At 45.2% G+C, this 26,657-nt stretch overlaps 1 protein-coding gene and 1 pseudogene across 2 annotated transcripts in view; one reads left to right on the plus strand and one right to left on the minus strand.

Annotated features, from left to right (window-relative positions):
• ATXN10 (ataxin 10) overlaps nucleotides 1-26,657 on the minus strand; it is a gene marked incomplete at both ends in the record, with an annotated part of 162,612 nt that overhangs the window by 99,373 nt on the left and 36,582 nt on the right. The window contains 4 exons of the mRNA XM_080704757.1: nucleotides 1,171-1,336; nucleotides 6,114-6,194; nucleotides 18,949-19,107; nucleotides 19,907-20,003. Of these exons, the coding sequence (XP_080560883.1) occupies nucleotides 1,171-1,336; nucleotides 6,114-6,194; nucleotides 18,949-19,107; nucleotides 19,907-20,003 (503 nt within the window). The remainder of the gene's footprint in view (nucleotides 1-1,170; nucleotides 1,337-6,113; nucleotides 6,195-18,948; nucleotides 19,108-19,906; nucleotides 20,004-26,657) is intronic.
• On the plus strand, nucleotides 13,149-14,093 carry LOC308270287 (S-formylglutathione hydrolase-like; annotated as a pseudogene). Its single transcript has one exon. The product of its transcript is annotated as an S-formylglutathione hydrolase-like (transcript).

Here is a 26,657-nt window from a genome sequence, read left to right on the forward strand (position 1 = left end):
GAGTCATCCCTGCTATGCACAAGACTTTCCTTTTTGCTGCTACATATCTTCCAGAGAAAGAACTAGTCTAACTTAGCATCAGAAGGGAAGGAAGGAGGAACAGACACACATAAAGAGAGGCAGTCATGTGTGAAGAGTGGAAACAGAATCAATGCCAGCTGGCGCAATCTAGGGTAGGCCAGGAGGAAAAGTACCTGGAGTGGTTAACCAAGGGCAGGAGGGCATGGGGCTGGAAGTGCCTGCAACCAACAGGAGAAACAAACTTTCCAGAAGGCAGACTGAGAATGTGTACCAAAAGCTTGGGAAAAGTGTATGCCTTATACACAATTCCCCTGTTAGGATGATGTCCTAGATTCATAACTTTGGTTAGTAACATGCAAAAATGTAAAAAAAAAAAAAAAAAAGACATACACTATAGCATTATTTATAAAAGGTAGAAGTAAGAGCAATCTATACATCCAACTGCGGACAGCTGGCCAAATAAATTATGGTCAATTTTTTACCTAGAATGCCACAGTGATTATATATATATATATATACTTTTTTTTTTTTTTTTTGCGGCACTGGGGATGGAACCGAGGGCTACCTCTGAGCTATGCCCCAGTCCTATGTTTTTAGTCTTTTTATTTTTTGAAACAGGGTCTCACTGAGTTGCGAAGGGGCTCGCTAAGTAGCTGTGGCTATCCCTGAACTGTGATCCTCCAGTCTCAGCCTCCTGAATGAATACTGGCACTACAAGCATGTACCACCACACCTGGCCTACAGAGGTATTTTAAAAAGACATTCATAATGCACAATTCATCTACTCATCCTGCAAGACTCTGCTAAGTGCCTATTATGAACGTGTAGCACTACCACCCTGTCCCACCTCTGCCCTCCACGGAGCCCACACTCAGGAGAAAGCAGGAAGTTCCAGGTAAGTGGCCCAGGACCGCCCCGCTTTGCAAGAGTGTGCACGTGTCTGCATATGCACACGTGTCTTTGATGTGATCTGCCTGAAAAAGCGCATTCGCCACGATTCTTAGTCATTAACTCTGGATACAAGTGTATGGTCACCCCTCCCGTGTGCCTTCTAAGTCCTCCCACACAAGGGACATCTCGTGTGATGTCTCGTGGACGACGCTGAGTTGGGCTCTGCCCACCCCCCTTGAGAAGCGGGCGCCTCCTTGCCTCGTCCTCGGCGTGCTGCTCGGAGGTCAGCTTCAGCACAGCCCTGCACTGGTCCACAAAGGAGCTGGCCACCAGCTCGGCGTGGCGCAGAAACATGGGCACGTCATCCCTGGCCAGCTGCTCCTCGCCCACCAATTTGGCTATCATAAGGTCCAACAGTGTAACCCTGCAAAACACAGGATGTGCCTCCATGAACACACTGGACTTAGGTTGTACAGTACTGGAAATGCATAACAAGAAACACATGAACTGTTTACTGCTTCAAGTAATAAACACTTTCTGTAGCTAGAAACATCACCTGTGAACTAGCAATTTTCAAAACTCCCCAAATCTCAGATTACTAATAGCATTTATAAATCTAAAATAAGACAAGTGAACAAAGCACACCTTCTCTCGAGCACAGTTCTGACCTATTGTTTTGTTTTCTCTTATTCATATATAATCTTTAAAAATGAGTGAGCCAATCCCAGCATTTGGTAGGCTAAGAAATAGGATCACCATTTGCCGACAGCCTCAGCTACTTAGTGAGGCCCTTTGCAACTCAGTGAGACCCTGTTTCAAAATAAAGAACAAAAAATAGGGCTGGGGGTATAGCTTGGAGGTAGAACCCCCCTGGGTTCCATCCCCAGTATCGAAAAAAAAATTAAAAAGAGTGGGCCTTGTCAGGCCATAGGCCAGGCTTCCCACTCTCCCCGAGCAGCACGACTGTCCAGGAAGGCAGGGAGGGACACCCACGAGGTGCCCAAGGTCTGCTCTCAGAACACTCCTTCCACTGCATTAGGTGATGTGGCAGGATAGGAAGTCTTGATCTCTGGCTTTGAGAACTCTGAACCTTGTTGTCTATTGTTCAAGTAATGTGAAAGAAGAAACAACTGTGTGTGTGTGTGTGTGTGTGTGTGTGTGTGTGTGTGTGTGTGTGTGTGTGTTTGATGGTACCAAGGATGGGACCCAGGGGCATTGTACCTCCAAGCTACATTCCCAGCCCTATTTTCTATCCTTTTTTTTTTTTGGTGGTGGTACTGGGGTTCCTGGAAGCCCTTCTACCTCCGGGCTACACTCCCAGACCTATTTTATATTTTTTATTTATTTGGAAACAGGGTCTCTTAAGCCAGCGTGGCTGACTACGAACCTGTGCGATCCTCCTGTCTCCGCCTCCCAAGCGCGGGGATTACAAGCGTGGGCCACCACGCCCGGCGCTCTATCCTTTATTTTGAAGCAGGGTCTCACTAAGTTGCAAAGGGCCTCATAAGTACTGAGGCTAGCTGCGAACCCAGATCCTCCTGTCTCAGTCTCCCAAGTACTGGGATTATAAGCACGTGCCATCACACCCGGCTCCCTAACTTATAGTAACAAGAGTCTTAAATTGTTAATAACAAAGTAGAAATATTTTTAATTTTATACTATATCTATAGAAAAGTCAATTAATAACCCAGTAGCACAAAATGTAGAACAAAGATGAGCTGGTTGTTGTGGCAACATATTTACATTTAGAATGTGATCAATAACTCTATCACATACTTATATATAAAATAATAAGCACTTTGAAAGAGCCAGATCTTATCCCAGAATAACACTTTAACCTCTCATTAGAAGGCTATAAATTAGTATCTAGCTTCTGAGGATAGCAGACCCATCCCTCAATCTCCATTCTGGAAAGAGCCTGGCTGTGCCTCCTGGATCCTGACCTACTGCCCTCGGGTACAAGCAGAACCTCCGACAAAGGAGGTTGTCCATTGCGTACAAATGCCAGGAAGTACACAGCTGCTATTAACTGGCACAGCTCCTCCAAAGTGAGGATCACTATCACACACACACAAGATCACTATCACACACACACAAGATCACTATCACACACACAAGATCACTATCACACACACACAAGATCACTATCACACACACAAGGTCACTATCACACACACACAAGATCACTATCACAAACACAAGGTCACTATCACACACACAAGATCACTATCACACACACACAAGATCACTATCTCACACACACAAGGTCACTATCACACACACACAAGATCACTATCGCACACACACACAAGATCACTATCACACACACAAGGTCACTATCACACACACAAGGTCACTATCACACACACAAGATCACTATCACACACACACAAGATCACTATCACACACACAAGGTCACTATCACACACACAAGATCACTATCTCACACACACAAGGTCACTATCACACACACACAAGATCACTATCACACACACAAGATCACTATCACACACACAAGATCACTATCACACACAAGATCACTATCACACACACACAAGATCACTATCACACACACGGTCACTATCACACACACAAGATCACTGTCACACACACAAGATCACTATCACACACACAAGATCACTGTCACACACACAAGGTCACTATCACACACACACAAGATCACTATCACACACACACACAAGATCACTATCACACACAAGATCACTATCACACACACACAAGATCACTGTCACACACACAAGGTCACTATCACACACACAAGATCACTGTCACACACACAAGATCACTATCACACACACAAGATCACTGTCACACACACAAGGTCACTATCACACACACACAAGATCACTATCACACACACAAGATCACTATCACACACACAAGGTCACTATCACACACACAAGATCACTACCACACACACAAGATCACTATCACACACACACAAGATCACTATCACACACACACAAGATCACTATCACACACACAATGCTACAAAACACAGAAGGCCCTTCAGCACCAGTGTGCTGGCAGCCTCAGCACTTAGCATACCATGAAAAGCCACTGAATACAAATTCAGTTAAAGATTAGGTGAAAGATGACCCTCCATTAGAATAATCCAGCAACAGGCTCTGGTTTAATAAGTGTTTTGATCAATAAAAAAATTACATGACATGGAACCAATATATGTAATTTGTAGATAACTTACTACTTTCAAACTAGATAATGAATAGTAAAGCTTAATTTTTCTGATATTTTTAGATAACAAGCATAGGTGGATATCCTGAAGTTCCCTGCCATACTCAATAGGTTGGTCTTGCAAACCCCACTTTGGAGAGCATTACTCCTGTGGACCAATACAAAATGATAGCTGATCACCAACCAAACACAGTTCAGAGAAATAAAGGCGGCAAGCCAGTGTCCCCCGAGGGTGGACGGCAAGCAGGCTAAATATGCGTGCATGTGCACGCACGGCCAAGATGGAGTGGGGCGCACTGGGCTGCACTGGAACGAGAGTGTGAATTCATGAGACACTGCGACGGCGGCGTACCTGACGAGGCTTCATCATCAATGTGAACTGGAAACACTCAGAAGGCAGAGCAGGAAGAAGCTGAACCTCCAGCAGATCAAGTGCTGGCCTGCTGCTCTGCAACCTAATGGCAGTGTGCTATAGCAACAGGGGGAGGGGAGGGTGTGAGCCTGGACACGGGGCAGGAGGACGTGTCTGGAAGAAAGCACACCGGGAGGAGGCCCTCACAGAAAGATGGAGCAGCTGCTACCCCTGGTGCTTCAACAGGAACTACAGATCAATAGTCTTCTCAGCCCCATTCAGTGGTGTAATGACAGCTTAAAACATCATTGGGCAGGAACATAAAAATATAAATTTAAATATTAAGTTACAATTACACTGCGTGTTCTCTGTACACCCAGGACTTCCTTACTGCAAAGCAATGACTAATTTTTAGTGCCTCACATCATGTTATTTATTTTAAATCAAAAACAGTACAATCACCTTTATCCAGTGGAGGTAATGCATATGGTGGGGGCAAAGGTAAAACTACTGAATTTGTAACTTGGTACTTAAACTGACTTTAAAAGCATGGGCCTTTTCTTTTTTATAAAAATATTAAAGAAGGAAAGAAAGCTTGTTAACAACAACAACAACAAAAAAAAAAAAAACTACAAAGAAATGTACAGAGCTAGCCAGGTGTGGTGGCGCAAGCTTGTAATCCCTGCGCTTGGGAGGCTGAAGCAGGAGGATCGCACAGGCTCAAAGCCAGCCTCAGCTACTTAGTGAGGCTCTCAGCAACTTAGTGAGACCCTGTTTCCAAATAAAGTATAAAACAGGCCTGGGAGTACAGCCTGGAGGTAGAAAGCCTCTGGGTTCCACTCCCAGTATCACTCAAAAAAAAAAAAAAAAAAAAAAAAGATAAAGTAATGTACAGAGCTTAACTACTTGAATGTACTTAACAATTCCCAAACCACTGCAATCATGAAAATTGTGACGACAATCAAAGATCGCATGCAAGATACTTACGTTGTTGATCATCAGAAATGTAATTTGTGAATAATTTTATTTTTCTTACAGCAACATTTCTAGTAAGACCAGGAAATGTGCTATTGGAATGGAAAATATACTGCAAATTATTTTATTCGATCCTCTTTATTTAACAGGTCAAGAAACTAAATCCAAATGAGGCAAAAAGCCCCAGCCCTGATCACATAAAGAACTGCTATCACCACCAGGCACTGAACCAAGGTCTCAGTACTTCCTACTATGACAGATACCAATTTTCTTTTTGTCTAAATTACCTATTAGAAAACTGTAAACCTAGCGATATATACTGCAACTAATCATACCAGTGATATGAACAAATAAACACATTCCAAATACACAACTATAATACAGCTGCAAATATTACAATGATAAAACCAAGGCATATGTGTGTTTTTAGTAAGTCTGTTCTGAAGAACGGCACCGACCTGAATTCTGCAACTTCATGTAAATCACTGCCTGCTGTGGCTGAACTGTAATGTTAACCGGCCAATTTAAAACCAGCTCTGACACAGAAACATGTACTTAGAGGTCGGTGCCAACTAGAAAACCACATGGCTTTTCAGTCCAGGCTACAGGATACAATATGGAATGTTAAATGCTCACACCACACTGGTGTGGGGGTTACCTTTCGTGATTGCTCAGTTTGGCATACATGGCTTCCACCAATTCCGGGCTCTTCAGAAAGTGGTCTGTAATAATCAAGAACCTAAGGGAGAAGGAAGAAAGCTTGGTTACCAGAAACAGTAAAGCAGGCGTGATCTTCACCGCTCTGTAGGTCACCTGTATGCGTAAAAGCACCTCCTCTTACTGAACTTTGAAGTTTTCTATAATCCTAAGTGGTTTAGGAAGCTCGCATATCATTTTTCTGTTACTAGCTTTAAAAATCCTTGAAATACTGTTCTCTAACTGAAAAAATAATTTTTTGTGTGTGGTAGTGGGGGTGGAACACAGGGGCTTTTCTGCCTCCGGGCTATACTCCCAGACCTATTTTATACTTTATTTGGAAACAGGGTCTCACTAAGTTTCTGAGAGCCTCACTTGGTTGCTGAGGCTGGCTTCGAACCTGCATGATCCTCCAGTCTCAGCCTCCCAAGCGTGGGGATTACAAGCGTGCGCCACCACGCCCGGCACTCTCCAACCGAAAATTTTATTGAAATAATTCATATTGATTCAGCTGGAAGAAAGGGCCTACTACAGTTTCATCTAAGCTGAAGGATGAATTCTTAGCTATAAATAGTACTATGACATTTAGCTACATGTTCAGATATAGACAGAACACCTATTGTACTGCTGTAGTTGAAGCTCAGTGCTATAAAATTAGAAAAATGGACAGGTCATACTTTTATTTAAGGATATGCTAACAATGCAGTGATGAATCCTGGCTTGATTTTTCACTCTTTAAAAGTTCTCAAGTTACCAAGAAAACATCCTCACTGTCAAAGAATGTGCTCATCTGAACGTAAGAGATCAACTAGAGAGGCCCAAGGCAAAGATTATGAGACGCAGTTCTTCAAAGGACCTCTGGGATGTCTAAAAAGACTGGGAAGTGTTAGTAATTCTGAGCTGTGCTTACCAGAGGGCATCTAAGGGAAAGACAATGCTGATAACCAGGTACAGTAGCAAGAGTGCTAGAAGGTATTAAATATATGAACACCATTCCTTTAACCACTTGATAAGAAACAATAACAAAATACATCTTTCAGTATGGTAACCAAGCAAAGCATATTAACTACCACAGTACACTGCCTGTCATGAAAAACAAAGAAAGCAAAGTTGGGGGCACGGGGACCGTTGGCTGCCTGGCATACGCAAGACACTGGGTTCAATCCCCAGAACTGCTTAAATAAGAACGAAAGGAAAGAAAAGTAAAAAGAAAGAAAGAAAGAAAGAAAGAAAGAAAGAAAGAAAGAAAGAAGAATTCGGGAGGCTGAGACAGGAGGATTGCGGTTTGCAGACAGCCTCAGCTACTTAGTGAGACCCTTTGCAACTCAGTGAGACCCGGTTTCAAAACAAGGAATGAAAAATAGGGCAGGGGGTGTAGCTCAGAGGTCGAATGCCTCTGGGTTCCATCCCCAGACCCGCAAAAAAAAAAAAAAAGAAAGAAAGAAAGGGAGAGAGAGAAAGAAAGAGGGAGGGAGGGAAAGAAGGAAGAGAGAGAAAAAAGAGGAAGTAAGAAGAAAGATTGATTTAAATCTATTTCTTCTACAGCCTTTAAAATGACTGATTATTTTGCTATGAAATATTTCTAACACGGCAGGCGTGGTGGCACACGTTTGTAATCCCAGTACTTGGGAGGCTGAGACAGGAGGATGGCACAAGTTGGAAGCCAGCCTCAGCTACTTAGTGAGGCTCTCAGCAACTTAGTGAGACCCTGTTTCCAAATAAAGTATAAAATAGGTCTGGGAGTATAGCCTGGAGGGAGAAAAGCCCCTGGGTTCCATCCCCAGTAGCGCACACACACACAAAAAAAGAAATAATTTCTAAGTTCTTTAACCAGTATCTATATTAATTTCGGTAGGTCATCAAGCTGCAATAATAGCAATTTATTCTATTAGGCAGCAGGACCGGCTGCCGCAGGCTCTTTAGACCCGCCCACAGAAGAAAGCGCCTCCACCAGGCTTGAGGTGCTGAGGGCCGCGGTGCCGCCCTTCTCGGCTACTCCTCCTAACAGTGTCCTTCTCCTGAGATCCTGTGGCCTTTTGAGGAACCCACTGTTCTTGCTGTTTCTCTGTCTTCTTTTTTCACTGATTTCTACCCGTCCTTTGCTGCTTCCTTCCTTCTTCCTCGGAGTCCACTGTGCTCTCCTTTCCCTGCCTTCTCTGGTAGAACCTGCGGCTGCTGGCTCCAGACTTCCTGTTTCTAATGTCAACACTGGCGGCTACAAACTCTTCTGACTGCTGCTTTCACTTCGTCCCACAAATTCAGCTATGTTCTTTCACTACCCTTCAGTCCAAAATATTTTCCAATTTGTCTTGTGAAATCTTTGACAAATTGGTAGTTGAGAAGTGTTCATTTCCAGAGGTTGGGATATTCCTGGATGTCACCTTGTTATGGTTTTCTAATAGCGGCTCACTGTGATCAGAGGATGCGCTCTGTGTGATTTCAGCCCTCACACATGTGCTAGGTTTTTACAGCCCAGACTATCTAGGGCCTGTGGCACACACCGGGGGAGAGAAAGCAGAGTCCAGAGCTGACGGAAGGCCCCACCCCGCCATGCAGCGCTGCCCAGAGCATCCACAGCTGTGCGCGGCTCGGCCCACGCTCCAGCCCACGGCTAGGGCAGGTGCTAACATTTCTAACCATCACTTCCGTTCTGAGCAGAATGGGGTGGCTATGTACCCTCCCTGCCTTAAACAACAAAACAAAACAAAGGAGCCAACAGTTTTCAAACAAAGCCACACATGGGACTGGCTTGCAGGGATAAGAGAACTCTGGGGATTTCTTTTTAAACAAAAATCCTAATAAATGCTGGATGCAGGTGATTTGGCCAACGCTTATAAAATCCTGAAGAACTCCAACAGTGAATTCAGTGAGCTGAAATGAAGAAGTAAAAATTGGAAAGCTTCCCATGGACAGAGAGGTGAGGTGACAGGAAGGGAGAAGACGACAGGTCACGGCCCGACCGACCGTGCAGTCACCAAGACCATCGCGCCACCACACGTGCTGAGAAGGCCAGCTATGAAAAGAACGGTTACTGGGGCTCCCAGCTGAGGCTTCAGTCAGCTGCAATGGCCGGCCCTGTTGCTCTGGGCCAGCAGCAGGCACAGGGCCAAGCTAGACCACTCACCTCAGGACCAGGAGATGAAGACAGGAGGAGCCAGGGCCGAGGTTCAAGGAGGTTCACCCCCAGGCCTCCCAAGCAGGCCCCACCTCTTAAAGGCTCTGCACCTCCCTACAGGGCCTGGCTGGGGAGCAAGACTGCGACGAGGACCTCAGGGGGATACTTAAGAGCCGCCCTACGGAAGGCCACGGGCATTATGGGGAACGAAATGTGAGTGGACCTTCTCTGCAGCCTTCACATCAATAAATACCCGGAACCAAGATGACACTACACTACAAGAGAAATGCCTTTAACCTATTATCAAAAATGTAAAGAATATTTTTTTAAAGACTGATGAGTATATCTACTAAAAAAAAAAGTTTTACAAGAAAAAGTACCACAGCAACATCAAAAGACAAATTAAAAACTAAAAAAACCATATTTTATTTCATACACAGAGCTAATATCTCTATCTAGAAAATGCGCCTCGAAAAAAGAAAATGAAAATACCCACAAAAGAAAAAAAAGAAGCTAAGCATGGTGGTGCATGCCTGTAATCCCAGTACTTGGGGGGCTGAGATATGAGAAAGGAAAATGAATACCGCTAGAACACCTTGAGGGGTAGCCTGGACAAGTTTTCAAACTGTAAAAGCACATTCCCTTAGTACACACACAGTATGACACATGTATGAAGGCACACAGCATAACATGTGTGTGGGCACACATAGTATGGCACATATGAATGCACAGTATGACATGTATGAGTGCACACAGTATGATGCATGTGTGAACACATAGTGTGACATGCATGAACATAGTATGATGTGTATGCTCATACACAATAGAAACATGCATAAATGCACATGGTATGACATGTATAACTGCACCGTAATGACATGTTTGGGCACGCATAGTATGACACATGCATGGTGTGCACAGTGTGACACAGCATGAGTTCACATACCATAACATGTATGAATGCACATAGCATGACATGTGCATAAACACACATAGGATGACACATGTATAAACACACAGTAAGATACGTGCATGGATGTGTATAGCATGACATGTATATGAATGTGCATAGTATGACGTGTATGGACACAGTATGACACATGTTTGAATGCACACAGTATTACACATGTGTGAACATACATCATGCAACATGTGGGAACAGTGGCACATGTATGAACACAGTATGACACATGGGAACACATAGTATGACATGTGTACAGACATACCGTATGAGCACACCACATGATACATATATGAACACACAGAATGACATATGTATGAACAGAGTATGGCACGTGTATGAACACACATAGTGTGCCATATATATGAACAAGGTACTTCATTCATTTCAGCATTTTATAGACACAAAGACTGGAAACAATGTGCGCGCCCATCAATACGGGACTAACAAAATACACGCTGTAGATGGTACAGGTGTTTCCCTATCAGTGTGGAGATACATCGAGTCTGTACTATTAAGTGAAGAAGAAAAGGCCCACGCGCGTGGGGAGAGGAAGCGGGGCGCGTGGGGTACGAGGGAGGCAGCTGACCTGCTCAGGGCCTGGAGGGAAGAAAAAGGCAGCTGGCTGGGAGGGAGACTTAGGTGTTTTGCTATTTGATTCATGAATATATAAGATAAGCGAGCAAATATATAATTTAAGCAATATGTGTGGTCATCTCAATGCAGCTCTGGTTGGTAGGTATCTACAAAAGAATGACAAGCACCGTGTTCCTTGGTGGGGCCTCATTCTGATGAGCCTGGGTCTTTGGTCTCAGGGAGCAAGGTGGCACTGCTGGAGGACTCAGGGAACATCAGTCTTAACAGCTGCTCTTCTGAGGCTCGCAAGCAGAACAGAGACAGAGCTGTCTGTCATGGCAATTCAGCGACCATTCAGGCTGTCAAAACTCAAGGTCAAGCCAGGCGTGGTGGCGCACACTTGTAATCCCCGCGCTTGGGAGGCGGAGACAGGAGGATGGTGCTGGTTCGATCCCAGCCTCGCTGGCTTAAGAGACCCTGTTTCCAAATAAAAATACAAAAAAATAGGTCTGGGAGTGTAGCCCGGAGGTAGAAGGGTTTCCAGAAACCCCAGTACCACCAAAAAAAAAAAAAATCAAGGTCAAGTCCGGCCTGTGTGGAGTAGGTGAACCTGAAACACGTTCTGAAGTCAGAGCTGATGAGTGTAAATGGCTAAGAGCGAGAGAGTAAGAGAATGAGGAATGACACTCAGGCTTGAGGCTGAGCCGGTCCTGGGCCTCAGCAAGTAGGAAAATGTGGGCTATTTACAGAAACAGCAGACACTGCTGAGGCCCACAGCAGGTTTTAAGGGCGGGGAAAGCAAAGACCGGTTGTAATCTTGACAACTTTGAGGTGCACACAACAGGAAGCTATAGGTATAAATCTGACGCCCTGGCCAGAAACATCAATCTATAGATCATGGACTTGGGGGAAGTGTTTTGACCTGGATGAGGTCACCCGGGAAATGAACCATGACAGAGAAAGTCGTCTAGAATCAGCCATGGGCCATGCCAAACGTAAGCAGGTGTGAAGAACAAGAGCCACCTGAAAATAGGACCATCCGAGAAGGCAAAGGAGGCGGGCGCGTGCTGCCGGCCAGGCACGACCTTTTAGTTGTGTAAGCCAATGGACTCCCTTGTGCGCACGCCATCTCGACTGGCCGCACCCATCCTGGTTCAGAAGAATCCTGACTGACAGAATGCTGCTCTTATGCCAAACAGGGCCACCTCGTGAAGGGTCCGATAGTGAGAAACAATCCTGCCATCGGGGAGCCCACAGCCTAATGGACAATTAAATGCGTTAAAAAGTGCTATGACACAGAGGTGCAGAGATGCCGTGACAGACAGCGGGGGCAAGGGATTCGGCAGGAGGAAGGACAGTGATGTCCGCTTAATACTTAAACTGATAATAACACACACATGCTCGGCTCATAGTCCCAGCTCTGTTTTTGTAGAGAAACTTGATACAAGCTCAAAAGAATGACCAAGGTTATCCAAAAGGCCAAAATTAAGTTTTTTCTTAGAAAGGGACAAATGTCAGATCTCAGTAATGTCCAGTCCAGTCTCTTGTGTGGGATGCCAGTCACAGGAAAGTGTAGGCGACAGCCTTTGGCACTGCTCAGTCTGAATGATTGGAATAATGTCTTTCTAAAAATGTTTGTTTCTTTTGTTTGCAGGTGTGAAGATGTTTTTATATTTTTAGATAACCCTGGATGAATCCCGAGGTTCTATTTTGAGTCCATCCAACTCTGACAGTAAAAGTGCTCCGGCCCATGGCACCAGCGGTGGGAGTCGGTGGCCCTCGCTGGACAGTGCCGTGGCGGCACACCATGTGCTGGTGCATTTGCTGCTGCCCTCCTGTGAACGGCGCCTGGCCACCACACGCTGACGAAGCCGCACGACCAGAGTGCACGGCAGAGACAGGACGGCCACGCCAGGCCAGGGCGTGTCTGTCCCCACTGTGTGGCCCACTCTGGGCCTTGCTGGAGTTCAGGGAGGACTGGATCTCAGAGCCATCCTTACAAGTTTACAGATGTAAACAGAGGAGAGAAGAAAGGTCCCATGCAAGTACACACACAAAGAAACTAACAGCAGGGCAAACTAAGCTCACACCAAACAGAAGGAGGGCTGTAACCAGGGCTACAGCACAGAAACGAAACACAGCAAGCCAGCGGAGCTTAGGGCTGGTTCTCGAAAAGAGCAAAGCGCCCAACAGTGAAGCGAAAGCTTCCCGCACTGAAGTCTTGAGTTACGACAGTCGGGACTGAGCCGCCTTCCCTTCAGCCCCTCTCCAGGCCCCACCCCTCCACCTGAGGATCCTCTGCCTTTCGCTGCAGACGACAAAGCAAGTAACGACTGGACAGGAGAATGGCGCTGAAGGAGAGTTCCAGCAACAAGTGCTTGCAGGGATTGCAGAAAGTTTTTGAACATGACAGTGTTGAGCTGAACTGCGAAATAAAGTTTGCCATCTATTTACCACCAATGGCGGAAAGTGGAAAGTGCCCTGCACTATCCCGGCTGTCTGGGCTAACTCGCACAGAACAAAACTTTTTATCAATCCGGTTATCACCAGGCTACCTCAGAACACGGCCTTGTCGCCACTGCCAGATCCCGTGGGCGCAGTACTGAAGGTGAAGAGGAGGGCTGGGACTTTGGCACTGGTGCTGGGTTTTACATGTACACGTGAATGCCACTGAGGATCCTTGGAAAACCAACTACCGAGTTCCTCAACTCACAAATGCCAGTTTTACAGTGGATCCCCAGACGAGGTCTATTTTGGGCCATTCCATGGGCAGTCATGGAGCTATGATTTGTGCTCTGGAAAATACAAATCTGTGTCAGCACTTGCTCCAATTTGCAGCCCAGTGCTCTGTCCTTGGGGCAAAAAGCCTTTAGTGGATATTTGGGAAGAGATCATAGTAACTGGAAAGCTTATGATGCGCCCACCTTGTGAAGTCCTATCCAGGTTCTCAACTGGACATACTAATTGATCAAGGAAAAGATGACCAGTGTCTTTCAGATGGACAGTTACCCCCTGATAACTTCATAGCTGCCTGTAAAGAAAAGAAAATCCCTATTGTGTATCATTACAAGGGCTATGGTCACAGCTGCTACTTCACTGCAACCTTTATAACCGGTCACATCAGACATCGTGCAAAACACATGAAGCACAGAGAGCGTCTGAGAATACCTCTTCAGGTTTATAAAGGTCACAGAACCGCCATGCAGAACCGCCAAGAGGAAGCAGCTCAAAACACTGGATTTCATAATGCTAAAAGAACTTTATTCTACATTGAATCTCCTCCCGAATAAATACATAAAGCCTAATAAAATAAAATGAAATCGGGAATGAAAAGGGACATTCCTACATCCAAAGAATACCATGAATAACTGTGTGCCAAAACTTAGACAGCCTGGACCAAAGAGACCGGTTACTAGAAAGACACATACTATCCAAACACACCGTGGTACCCAAGCTTCCCAACGAAAGCCCAAGACCAGACAGCTGCACTGGGGAAGTCTACTAAACAATTAACACTTGACCAAGAGTCAAAACTTAAAAAGAACTCATTCTGAAAAGCCAGCACTGACCTGATACCAAACCAGAAAAAGACATCACACAAAAAAGACAACTACAAGCCCAGTGTGGTGGCCATGCCTGCAAGCCCAGTGCTTGAGAGGCCGGACAGGGGAAGCGCAGGCTCCAGGCCAGCCCCAGCAGGAGCAAGACTCTCGGTGACCCAGAGACCTAAGTTCAAAAGTAAAAATAAACTGGGCTTGGTGCCGCATGCACGCTTGTAATCCCAGCATTTGGGAGGCTGAGACAGGAAGATCACATTTCAAGGACAGCCTCAGCTACTTAGTGAGGCCATTCTCAATCAGTAAGACCCTGATTCAAATATAGAATAAAAAGTAGGAGCCCGGGCATGGTGGCACACGCTTGTAATCCCCGCGCTTGGGAGGGCGGAGACAGGAGGATCGTGCAGGTTCAAAGCCAGCCTCACTGGCTTAAGAGACCCTCTTTCCAAATAAAAAAGAAAAAAATAGGTCTTAGAGTGTAGCCCGGAGGTAGAAGGGTCTCCAGGAACCCCAGTACCACCAAAAAAAAAAAAAAAAATTAGGGCTGGGGTATAGCTCAGGGGTAGAATGCCTCTGGTACCTCAAAATAAACAAATACATACATCTGTAGTACCACAAAAAAATAAATAAACAGGGCTGTAGGTATAGCCCAGTGGCACAATGCCCCTAAGATCAAAACCCAGTCCTCCCCATAAACACACAGTGAGAGAGACAGAGACAGAGACAGAGAGAGACAGACAGACAGACAGACAGAGTCAGAGACAGAGAGGACAACTGCAGAGCTATAAGTCTTATTAACATAGTTGTAAAAATTCTTCAACCAAAGCCGGGCGTGGTGGTGCACTCTTGTAATCCCCGCGCTTGGGAGGCTGAGACAGGAGGATCGCACAGGTTCAAAGCCAGCCTCAGCTACTTAGTGAGGCTCTCAGCAACTTAGGGAGACCCTGTTTCCAAATAAAGCATAAAATAGGGCTGGGAGGATAGCCCGGAGGTAGAAAGCCCCTGGGTTCCACCCCCAGGCCACACACACAAAAAAAAACCTTCAACAAAACATAGATAAACTGAACAGTAGAAGATGGAAGTCAGGAAGAGGAAGGGAGGTACTGGATAATAAAATTGACCAAATTATGTAATATGCATGTACAAATACTTCACAAAGAATCCCACCATTATGATAATCATAATGCCCCAATAAAAATTTAAAAAATGAAAAATGGACAAAGCAAACTCAGTTATATGTAAAAAGGACTATATACCATAGGAAGTAGAATAAAACCCCAGGAATGGAAAGTTGGTTTAAAATGCAAAACCACCAGGTGTGGTGGCGCACACTTATAATCCCCATACTTGGGAGGCTGAGACAGGAGGACCGTAGGTTCACAGCTAGCCTCGACAACTTAGCGAGGCCCTGTTTCAAAATGAAAAATAAAATGGGGCTGAGGGTGTTGCTTGAAGGATTGCCCTGGGTTCCATCCTCAGTACCACAAAAGAAAAGCAAAAATTAATCAATTATACAAAACATTAATACACTAAAAGATTAAACAGACAGAAAGGCATCTGATAAAATGGAACACGCACTCACGATAGTCATTCAACAAGACAGGAGCGTGCAGGAGAGAGCCCCTGCTGAGAGGGCGTCTAGAACACGCCCGAGCCGGCCGCAGGCTCCGCTCCTGGGAGTGGGGGAAGGCCTCTCCAGGCAGAGCTGAGGCGCTCTTCTCTGCTCCCGGCTCAGCTCACGCTGCAGCGCGAGCCCCCGCCAGGGCACTAAGTAAAAAGGCAGGGAACCCAGAGGGAAGAAAACGGAAAGCATGCCTGCCGTGGCCAGGCACTGTGCGCACACCTGCAATCCCCGCGCTTGGGAGGCGGAGACAGGAGAACAGGCAGCCTCAGCAACTTCACGAAACCTTCAGCCACTTAGCAGGACACTTTTTTTTGTTGCGGGTCTGGGGATGGAACCCAGGGGCATTCAACCTCTGAGCTACACCTCAGCCTATTTTTTATTCTTTATTTTGAAACCAGGTCTCACTGAGTTGCAGAGGACCTCACGAAGTACCTGAGGCTGTCCACGAACCGCGATCCTCCGGTCTCAGCCTCCCGAATGCTGGGATGACAAGCGTGCGCCACCACACCTGGCAGGACCCTTTTTTAAATGAAAATTTTAAAAAGGGCGAGGAGTGTAGGTCAGAGGCAGAATGTCCCCTATTCAATCCCTAGTACTCCCCCTCAGAAAAACTACGTGTGCATGGTACAATCCTAAAGATAGAAACCCATAAAAAGCTCTCTCACATATATGCACACGTATGTGCACACACAAAAAAGTATTAGAATAAATGTAACAAATGAGTTCAGCAAAGTTGCAAGAAACCAACATTCAAAAATCAACAGCAACATGCTACAGAAGAAAATATTTAGAATAACTTTAACTTAAGTCATGCAAAACTCTACACTAAGAAAACCATAAATTGCCACTAAAGAAAGTAAAGTCCTAAATACAGAAACATCTCTTAGTCATGGGTTTGAAAACATAATGGCAATATTTCCCGAATTGATCTATATATTTATATAATATGTATCAACATTCCAACTGTTTTCTGAGCTGAAAGGATGGTCCTAAAATTAATCAAAGGGTCTCCATGGAAATCAAAGGGTCTCGAAACAGCCCCCTATAGATTTGTATAAAAGCTACATGCATCTTAAAAAAAGAACAACATTGCCAGGCGTGGTGGAGCACGCTTGTAATCCCTGCGCTTGGGAGGCGGAGACAGGAGGAATGCTTAGGAGACACAGTTTCCAAATAAAAAAATATATAAAAAATAGGTGTCTGGGAGTGTAGCCCCGAGGTAGAAGGGTCTCCAGGGACCCCAGTACCACCAAAACAACAAACAACAACAACATCGTTGGAATACTCGCACTTCCTGATTTCAAACTTACTATTAAGATACAATAATTGAACACAGTGCATCACTGGCTAAGCGAGAAAATAAACTGAAAGAAAAGCTGAGCAGAGCTTCAGAGGCCTGAGGGACAACAGACCGACCTTCTGCCTGCAACCCGGAGCAGGCGCTCGCCTCGGCGGCCGTGGCCCCGCACACATCCCCGAGGCCTTGCAGCCGAGCTCCCCAGCCAGCAGCTGAGAGGTCTGTGCCTTGTGCTGCCTTGGCATTGAGGAGGGAGGCTGAGGCTGCCTCCGCCTGGCCCCGCCACCTCCTAGGGCCGGCTGGGAGTCCCAGAAGACAGGTTCTGGCGACTGCTGGCCTGCCCGGCCTGCTCAGAACATAAATGGTGCCTCCGCGCTGGGCAGCTCACAGGCCACTCACGACTGGTCCTTTGGTGTGGGGGCCCTGAGCGCGAGGAGCTTTGGCTACTCGTCTCTCTCCATGGACGTAATAAACTATCTAGACCTGCAAAAGCTCCTGTGTCTCCTCTCACTGGACATGGTAGCTGAGCATGAGAGTGAGACTGCTAGTATGCAGCTTGTGTCTTTACTGGTCACAGCAGTCAGGCTTCAACCTGCGTGTGTGCCTGCCATGGGGTTGCAGAAGAGAAACAAGAACATAGGGTTGAAAATGCTCAAATAATAAGTGGGCACTTCCCAAATTTCACGAAAGACAAACATATGGAAGCTTAAGCAATCTCCAAGAAGAACAAAAGAAGACACCACCATTAACTACAAAAAAACAACAAAGGAAAACAGTAAGAGCGGCCAGGGAGAAAGCCTGCCTCCGGAGGACGCAGGCACGGCACAAGCCATGTGCGCCACACCAGCCTCCAATCCACACACGCCAAGCTGTGGCGGCATCTCCCAAACCCTTGGCACTGGTGGGTGATTATACCCAGCAGGATTATACTTCTGAGCTACGCCCTCAGCCTTTTCTCCTCTACCTTTTCTTTTTTCTTTTCTATTTTTTTTTCCCCCTTTCTGGTACTGAGGATGGAACCCAGAGGCATTCTACCGCCAAGCTACACCCTCAGCCCTATTTTTTATTATTTATTTTTTCGTTTGGGAAAGGATCTCACCAAACTGCCCAGGTTGTCCTCAACTCTGAGACCCTCCTGCCTCAGCCTCCCTCCCAGATCCAAGACTGCAGGTGCACGCCACCATGTGCAGTACTTCCATGCCAGGGGCATCCATTCTCCTCACCCCTTCAAGAATCCCCTGAGGCTAGGCGTGGTTGCGCACGCTTGTAACCCCAGCATTCGGGAGGCAGAGACTGGAGGATGGCGGTTCGCAGACAGCTTCAGCTACTTAGTGAGGCCCTTCACAACTCAGTGAGACCCTGTTTCAAAAAAATAAAAAAGACTAAAAATAGGACTGGGGGTGTAGCTTGGAGGCTCACCCCTGGGCTCCATCCCCAGTACCAAAAAAAAAAAAAAAAAAACCTCTCCTGTCCTTCGTGGCTTAACTCAATCTTCACTCATCCTTCTAATGAATTCTCCAGGTTCTGCTCCAAAACTTTTCTACTTTTGTTGACCACATGTTAAGTTTTAACTGATGGATCAATTATGATAGCCCAAATTGTTACTTAGAGATTCTGCAAGGAAAGCAGTGTGCCTGGATGTCCAGCTACTCAAGCCAGATACTTACGGCCATTCTGACTCTGGCTGCTTTTGGTGGGCTTCGATGACATCAATCGCAATGTTGAGGTTTTCTTCCAGTTCTTTCATCCTCTCGTGATTAAGAGACGTGAACAAAATCATGGAACAGTAGGCAACAATCTTCTTGTCTGGATGATTTAAGCAAGATCTTCCAAACAAGAAATGAGATACTCAGTCCAGCTTAGCAACATGATAAAATTGACACATAAGCAGCAGTAAACACGTCCGTCAGTACGTTCTGGCATTTTTAGGGATTTGATGATGATTTATAATGCTCTGGAATAAGTACATTATTTACTACAAAAATCTCACATGAGAAATTAAGTCACAGTAAAAAGTTGTAGGCGCACCGGGCGTGGTGGCGCACACTTGTAATCCCCGTGCTTGGAAGGTGGAGACAGGAGGATCGCGCAGATTCAAAGCCAGCCGCGCTGGCTTAAGAGACCCTGTTTCCAAATAAAATATAAAATAGGTCTGGGAGTGTAGCCCGGAGGTAAAAGGGTTTCCAGGAACCCCAGTACCACCAAAAAAAAAAAAAAAAAAAAAAAGTTGCAGGTGACTTTGGACTCAGTAGTAAGGAAAAAAAAACTAAACTTCTGATTAAAGAAAAAGAAAAAATATGATTACATTTACAAGCATTAAGATCCTCATTCTTGCAAAACAAAAATAAAAAGCCACCAAGACTGTAGGCGCGCCCTTAACAGTCAGGAGGGGAGCAGGAAGATTAGATCGCAGAGCAGCAAGACGCAGAGGTGCCTCCGAGCCTCGTGGGCCCGCTCAGCCACCTGCCGCTGGCCTTCGGACGCTCCTGTCTAGCAACTGCCAGCTGTATGGGGCTCGGCACTGTGGAGGTGCTCTTTTCCTCCACTTCCACATGACAATGCCCTCCTGAGGAAGGCATTATCCCCAGACTACACATACAGTGTCTGCCAGCTCCAAATACTCACATGAAGAGTTCTGGGAACGCGTGCACCCAGACAATAGACTGGGAGTCTTCATTCCGCGAGGCAACATTGCCTAAAAACTGCAGGCCACAGCGAAAGGCTAGAAATACAAAAAGAGAAAAAGGAATGTATGGGATTAAGCATAATGAATACATATGCATCAATAAGACATCCCCTGCTATTAGGTGAAGTTTCTGCTTGTCTCTGTAGAATATAAAGGTCTCTCCACAAATAAGGAATAAAAAATAGGGCTGGGGCCGGGCATGGTGGCACACATTTGTAATCCCCGCGCTTGGGAGGCTGAGACAAGAGGATCGCACAGGTTCAAAACCAGCCTCAGCTACTTAAGTGAGGCTCTCAGCAACTTACTGAGACCCTGTTTCCAAATAACATATAAATTATGTCTGGGAGTACAACCTGGAGGTAGAAAGCCTCTGGGTTCCACCCCCAGTAACACACACACACACACACACACACACACACACACACACACACACACATAGGGCTGGGAGTGTAGCTCAGAGGTAGAATGTCCCTGGGTTCCATCCCCAGACCCTCAAAAAAATATACAAATAATAAATGTTGGGGGGGAAACACTACAAATCAGTAAAGCCACTATAGGGATCAATCTGGAAGTTCCTCAGAAGAGTAGCAGTAGAATCACTACTATACCCGGCTATACCACTCCTCGGCACCTTTCCAAAAGAATTAATCAGTATAATACAGTGATACATGCATACCCACGATTATAGCACCACAATTCACAAGAGCTAAGTTATAGAATCAACCTGGGTGTCCATCAACAGATGGATAATAAAGAAAAGGTGATCGATGCATACAGTCGAGTCACAACACTCAGTCACAACAAAAAAGCAAGATTACGTCATTTACAGGTAAGTGAGTGAGACTGGAGAGATCAGAGATGAGACGAGCCAGACCCAGGGGCACCAAGGGTCACGTTTTCTCTGAAAGATGCAAGCTATGAAAACAATGGCAAGAAAAGGGTCTAATGAACAGGAGGAGATCCGCGGAGCGGGGGAGACGGGAGCGGGGCGGAGAGCGGGGTGGGGAGGAGAGCGAGGGAGCGAGGCTGCGGCGTGACACTGCCTCGCCGTGAACGACAGCACCGACACGTACAACGCACCAAGGAATGCATCTGTAAGTAAAAACTAAGAGAGAATAGTGAAAGAGATGAGACAAATACCAGCCAAAGAAAGTCACAGGCCGCTTAGAACCCGGCACACACTTGCCTAGCGTGCTAACGCCCTGGGTTTCATCGCCAGCACGGCAAACGCAAACACAGCCACATTAAGCCTTAATGCAAAGCACTGGGTTCTTTGGGGGTGGCACTGGGGACTGAGCCGGCAGCATTCTGCCTCTGAGCTGTACCCGCCCTTTTTTAGTTTTGAAACAGTCTTGTGAGGCCGCTGAAGGCCTTGCTAAATTGCTAACACTGGGCTGAAACCTGCGTCCTCCTGTCTCAGCCTCCTAAGTCCCAGGATTACAGGCATGCACCACCATGCCCAGATAACTGGAAAGTTTTAAAAGTCATTATGAAATGGTTTAATTTCCCAGAAAGAAATCATTCTAAATTGGGACACACCCAATAACATAACCTCAAACACGGAGGGAAGGGAAATTGATAAAAGTAAAAGAAGAATGAGAAGAGCGGCCATTAAGCCGGGCAAGGGGAAGACACCGCGGGCGGGGCGTCCATGCGATTAAAAACGGGATGAATGGCTCACCAAGCCACCTGCAAAGGCCTGGCCCAAACCAAGACTCTCGTCCACCGCTCGCAAGAGCGCAACATGGTGGCCGCTTTGGAAAGTAGTTTGTTAATGAAAGCGAACATATTTGCCATACAACTCTGTCTTCGTTCTATAAAATATTCAGTGAAGACTGAAGAGACCTAAACTGAATCAGTCGTTGAAAACATCTCGCAAAGAAAGCACTGACCTGGAAGGCCTCTCTGGCCAGTTCACATTCAAGTAAGAAATAATTCCATTTTACATGCTCTCCCAGGGAACAAAAAAAATAGACTCCAAACCAACTTCATGAGAGCAGCATGCCTAAGACACACAAACCGGAACAAGGACAACACAAGAAAGCACAGCAACACGCGTGTCAGTACGGTCAGCGTATGGAATGAATACGGCCATATGCAAAACACGACAGAGCTAATGTTATATCTGCTCTAACACTCAAAATCAAACTTACAATCAACCATGTTTACTTAAAAGAAATAAGAAACATGATTGTCTAAAACACTGCAGACAGCCAGGCGTGGCGGGCACGCTTGTAATCCCAGCATACGGGAGGCTGAGACTGGAGGATCGCAGTCCGCGGTCAGCCTCAGCTACTTAGGCCCTCTGCAACTCAGTGAGACCCTGTTTCAAAATAAAGAATAAAAAATAGGGCAGAGGGTGCAGCTCAGAGGTCAAATGTTCCTGGGTTTCATCTCCAGACCCGCAAAAAATAAAATAAAATAAAACACTGCAGACAACCTATTTCATAAAATTTAATACCCATTCATAATTAAAAACAACAAAAAATAACTCATAGCCACAAAAGATTAGAAGGGGGTTTGATTCACCTAAAAACAAATATCAAAAAAAACCCAGTACGCATTATAACCAATGGACAACTGCAAAGACAGAAAAGATTCCTCTTGAAAGGAACTGAGTCCAAGGTACCTGCCATCACCATTTCTAGTCATCACTGTGCTGAGAATCCCAGCCAACAAGACAGACTGAAAAGGAAGAGCTCACCCTGTCATTTCCCCACCGCTCAGATAATATTTCTGAAGATGTGTTGAAGTGGTGCGTTGCTTGCACTCGTGAGCGCTTACTTACAGAAGCCGGCAGCACAAGGCACACTGCGAGCTAATTCCCCACACAGAGCGAGGCCAAAAGTCAGAACGCTGGAATGTAAAGAGTATGCACAGAAAATGACGCATCGGGAACCCTAGGCTGAAATAAGCTAATGCTATAATCTAAAATAAACACGCGGGGCACAAAGCTGCCAAAACACACTCATATCCACACATATATTTTTCAGTAATGTAAAAGTGAAAATTGACAATGAAAACTGAAAATTAAAAATTAAAGGTTACTCACACCCTATGTATGCAGTGATGATGATTTTTCTTCTCTACTTTGCTGAGTTTTAAAAAATTACTCTGAGTCAGGCGTGGGGGCGCACGCCTGTAATCCCAGCATTGGAGAGGCTGAGACAAGAGGATGGCGGTTCGCGGACAGCCTCAGCTACTACTTAGTGAGGCCCTTTGCAACTCAGTGAGACCCTGACCCTGTTTCAAAATAAAAAATAGGGCTGGACGTGCTGCTCAGAGGTAAAATGCCTCCATCTCCAGTACTGCAAAAATGAATGAATGAATAAATAAATAAATAAATAAAGTAAGTAAGTAAGTAAGTCTGTAATGAGGCTGAGGATAAAATTCAGAGGTGTGAGGCCCTGGGTTCAAACCCTAGTGCCACACAAAAAGGCTTATAATGAATGTGTATTAATAATGCTTATAATAGGAAAATATTCACCTTTTTTCAGATAAGTCATAATTTTAAAAGGTAATTTATATTTCTGTTGGGCATGGTGGCATACACCTATAATCCCAGTGCTTGGAAGGCTGAGATAGCAGGATTGCAGGTTCGAGGTCAGCCTCAGCAACTTAGCAAGACCCTGCTTCAAAATAAAAAATAACGCCAGCCGTGGTGGCGCATGCTTGTAATCCCAGCATTTGGGAGGCTGAGACTGGAGGATCGCAGTTCCCAGACAGCCTCCACTACTTAGTGAGACCTTCTGCAACGCAGTGAGACCCCTGTTTCAAAATAAAGAATAAAAAATAGAACAGGGGGTATACCTCAGAGTTCGAATGCTGAGTTCAATCCCCAGACCCACAAAAATAAAAAATAAAAATAAATAAATAAAAATAAAAAATAAGCCAGGCGTGGTGGCACACGCTTGTAATCCCCGCACTTGGGAGGCAAAGACAGGAGGATCATGCAGGTTTGAAGCCAGCCTCAGGTGGCTTAAGAGACCCTGTTTCCAAATAAAAAATATTAAAAAAAAAAAAATAGGTCTGGGCCAGGCATGGTGGCGCAGGCTTGTAATCCCCACGCTTGGGAGGCAGATACAGGAGGATTGCGCAGGTTCGAAGCCAGCCGTGCTGGCTTATGAGACCCTGTTTTCAAATAAAAAAGTATAAAATAGGTCTAGGAGTGTAGCACGGAAGTAGAACTTCCAGGAACCCCAGTACCACCATAAATAAATAAATAATAAAATATGCCTAGGGCTGTAGCTCAGAGGTAGAATGACCCTGAGTTTAACCCCAAGTATCCCATACACACACACACACACACACACACATATATATCTTATATTTCTACTAAATATTTTAGAATATGAATACTTTTTTGGTGACGGTGCTGGAGTTGAACCTGCCTCTGAGTTGCACTCTGCCTCTGAGTTACACCTCCAGCCCTTTTTGGTTTTGTTGCTGAAGAGTCTCACTACCTGCTGAGGCCGTCCTCAACATGGACTCCTCTGTCTCAGCCTGCCAAATACTGGGATTATAGTCATGCACCACCATGCTCGCCTAGAACATGAACACTAAAATCTGAATAAAGTTAAATATGCAAGAAAGGCAGCAGTACAAGCTGGCCTGGAAGCCAAATGACCCAACAATCCACCAGGCAAAGAAAAATTAGCACTCCAAACATCAGAACACAGTTCTGAAAAGGAAAATCTTTAAAGATGTCCTAGACACAAGAAAAAACTCCAGACAAGGAAAATAACAGTTCACTTTTACCAAACAACTAGCAACTGACCTTTATGTAAATATTTCAAATGTTACAAAGCCCCTCAAAAGTTCCAACACTATTTTTACAGATTAAGAGAAAATATAGGCCAAAAACAACACCAATAGCTCCATTAAAATAACTCATGCTTGTGTTTACATAAAATTTGATAAGCAAAATATGTTTGTCACACCACTGCAATTATTCTCTGAAAATAATACTCTAAATATTATTTTGACAATATAATTACAGTTCTTACCTCAAGAGTGGTAACAAAACACTGGCACAGTTACCCCACTAAAAATCTCCCTAAAATATAGTTCTCACGGAGGAAGAATCAAAAGGTCGTACAGGTACTTTATAGAAACCAGAATTCTTTTTTACAAGCTCATTTGCATTAGGCTTGAAATAGCACACTCAGAAATTTTAAGGTTCTGATTGAATCCAAATTTCACTGTTGAAATCCAAATAAAAACCAGTGGTTTCATTAACTGCCTTTTTCAAGATGAGAGATATTTAACTTTCATTTTCTTTTGCCTCAGTAATATCTTTCCACCTTTGCCAATGAACACAGATCCGCTCTCTAAAACTGAACAAGTAAAGACCTGAATAAATGACTGATACTCCCTTTTCATGGACTAACAGACACAGTATTACTGATGGAAAGACAGCAAACCTCCCCGAATGACACACAGACTAATATGCACAATCTATGAATAACTCTTACAACAGGACAACAGCATAACTAAAAACCAGGCAATGGTCTCACAAACGTTTCAGGAAGACTTAGGAACGGCAGTACAGCATATGAAAAGATGCTCAACGTCAGTAGTCATCTGGGAATGCAAGTGAAAACCACAGAGAGGTAGCATCACTTCACAGCCATCAGGACGACGGAAACCCAAAATCAGGAGGTGTCGCGTGGGTGTGGAGACACGGGACACTCACTGTGACACAGAACAGCCGAGTGCAGGCCGAAGGGTCCAGTGCTTCCTCGAGACGTTAAACACAGAGTTGCCAGATGACAGCGATTCCTGTCCTAAGTATTTACCCCAGAATGAAATTCAGGCACTCGAACAATGCACACAGACAGAAGAGCGTTACCATTATTGCCAAGAGATTGAAATAACCTCAGTGTATGCAACCGAGTGGATAAACAAAAGATGACACATCCTTGCAATAGAATAGTAACCAGACATAAAAGGAACAAAGTTGTGGCGTGCTGCAATAAAGATTAACCTCAAAAAATAGTATCACACTAAGTGGAAGAGGCTAGACACAAAGGACCTCCTAGTTCTACGATTCCACTTACGGAGCACGTAGAACGCCGGGCATGGGAGCACGAACCCGTAATCCCAGCTACTGCGGGAGCTGAAGCAGGAGGAGCACATGTCAACACCAGCCTGGGCAACTTGGTGAGACCCTGTCTCAGAACAAAAAGTAATATGGGCTGGGGCCGCAGATCAGTGGGAGAGCACCCCTTCATTCGATCCCTAGTGCCACCAAGAAAAAGGGAAAAAAAGAATCACGATAGTTTAAGTCTATCTATAGGAACAGAATTCAAAACTGTGCTCATTAGGGGTTGCAGGGAGGGGGATGGTGAGCAACTATTTACTCAAAACAGGGTTTCCTTTTTTTTTTTTTTTTGGTGCTACTGGGGTTCCTGGAAGCCCTTCTACCTCCGGGCTACACTCCCACACCTATTTTATATTTTTATTTAGAAACAGGGTCTCTTAACGCTGGCTTTAACCTGCGCGATCCTCCTGTCTCCGCCTCCCAAGCGCGGGGATTACAAGCGTGCGCCTCCACGCCTGGCAAACAGGGTTTCCTTTTAGGGTAATGACAATATTTTTTATTAAGTAGAGGTAGTAGTTGTACAATATTGTGAATGTACTAAGCTCTACTACATTGTTCACTTTAAAATATATGACTGTAGCTGGGCA

This window comes from Muscardinus avellanarius (assembly GCF_963383645.1).
Source record: "Muscardinus avellanarius genome assembly, chromosome: 11".
Taxonomy (NCBI): Eukaryota; Metazoa; Chordata; class Mammalia; order Rodentia; family Gliridae; genus Muscardinus; species Muscardinus avellanarius.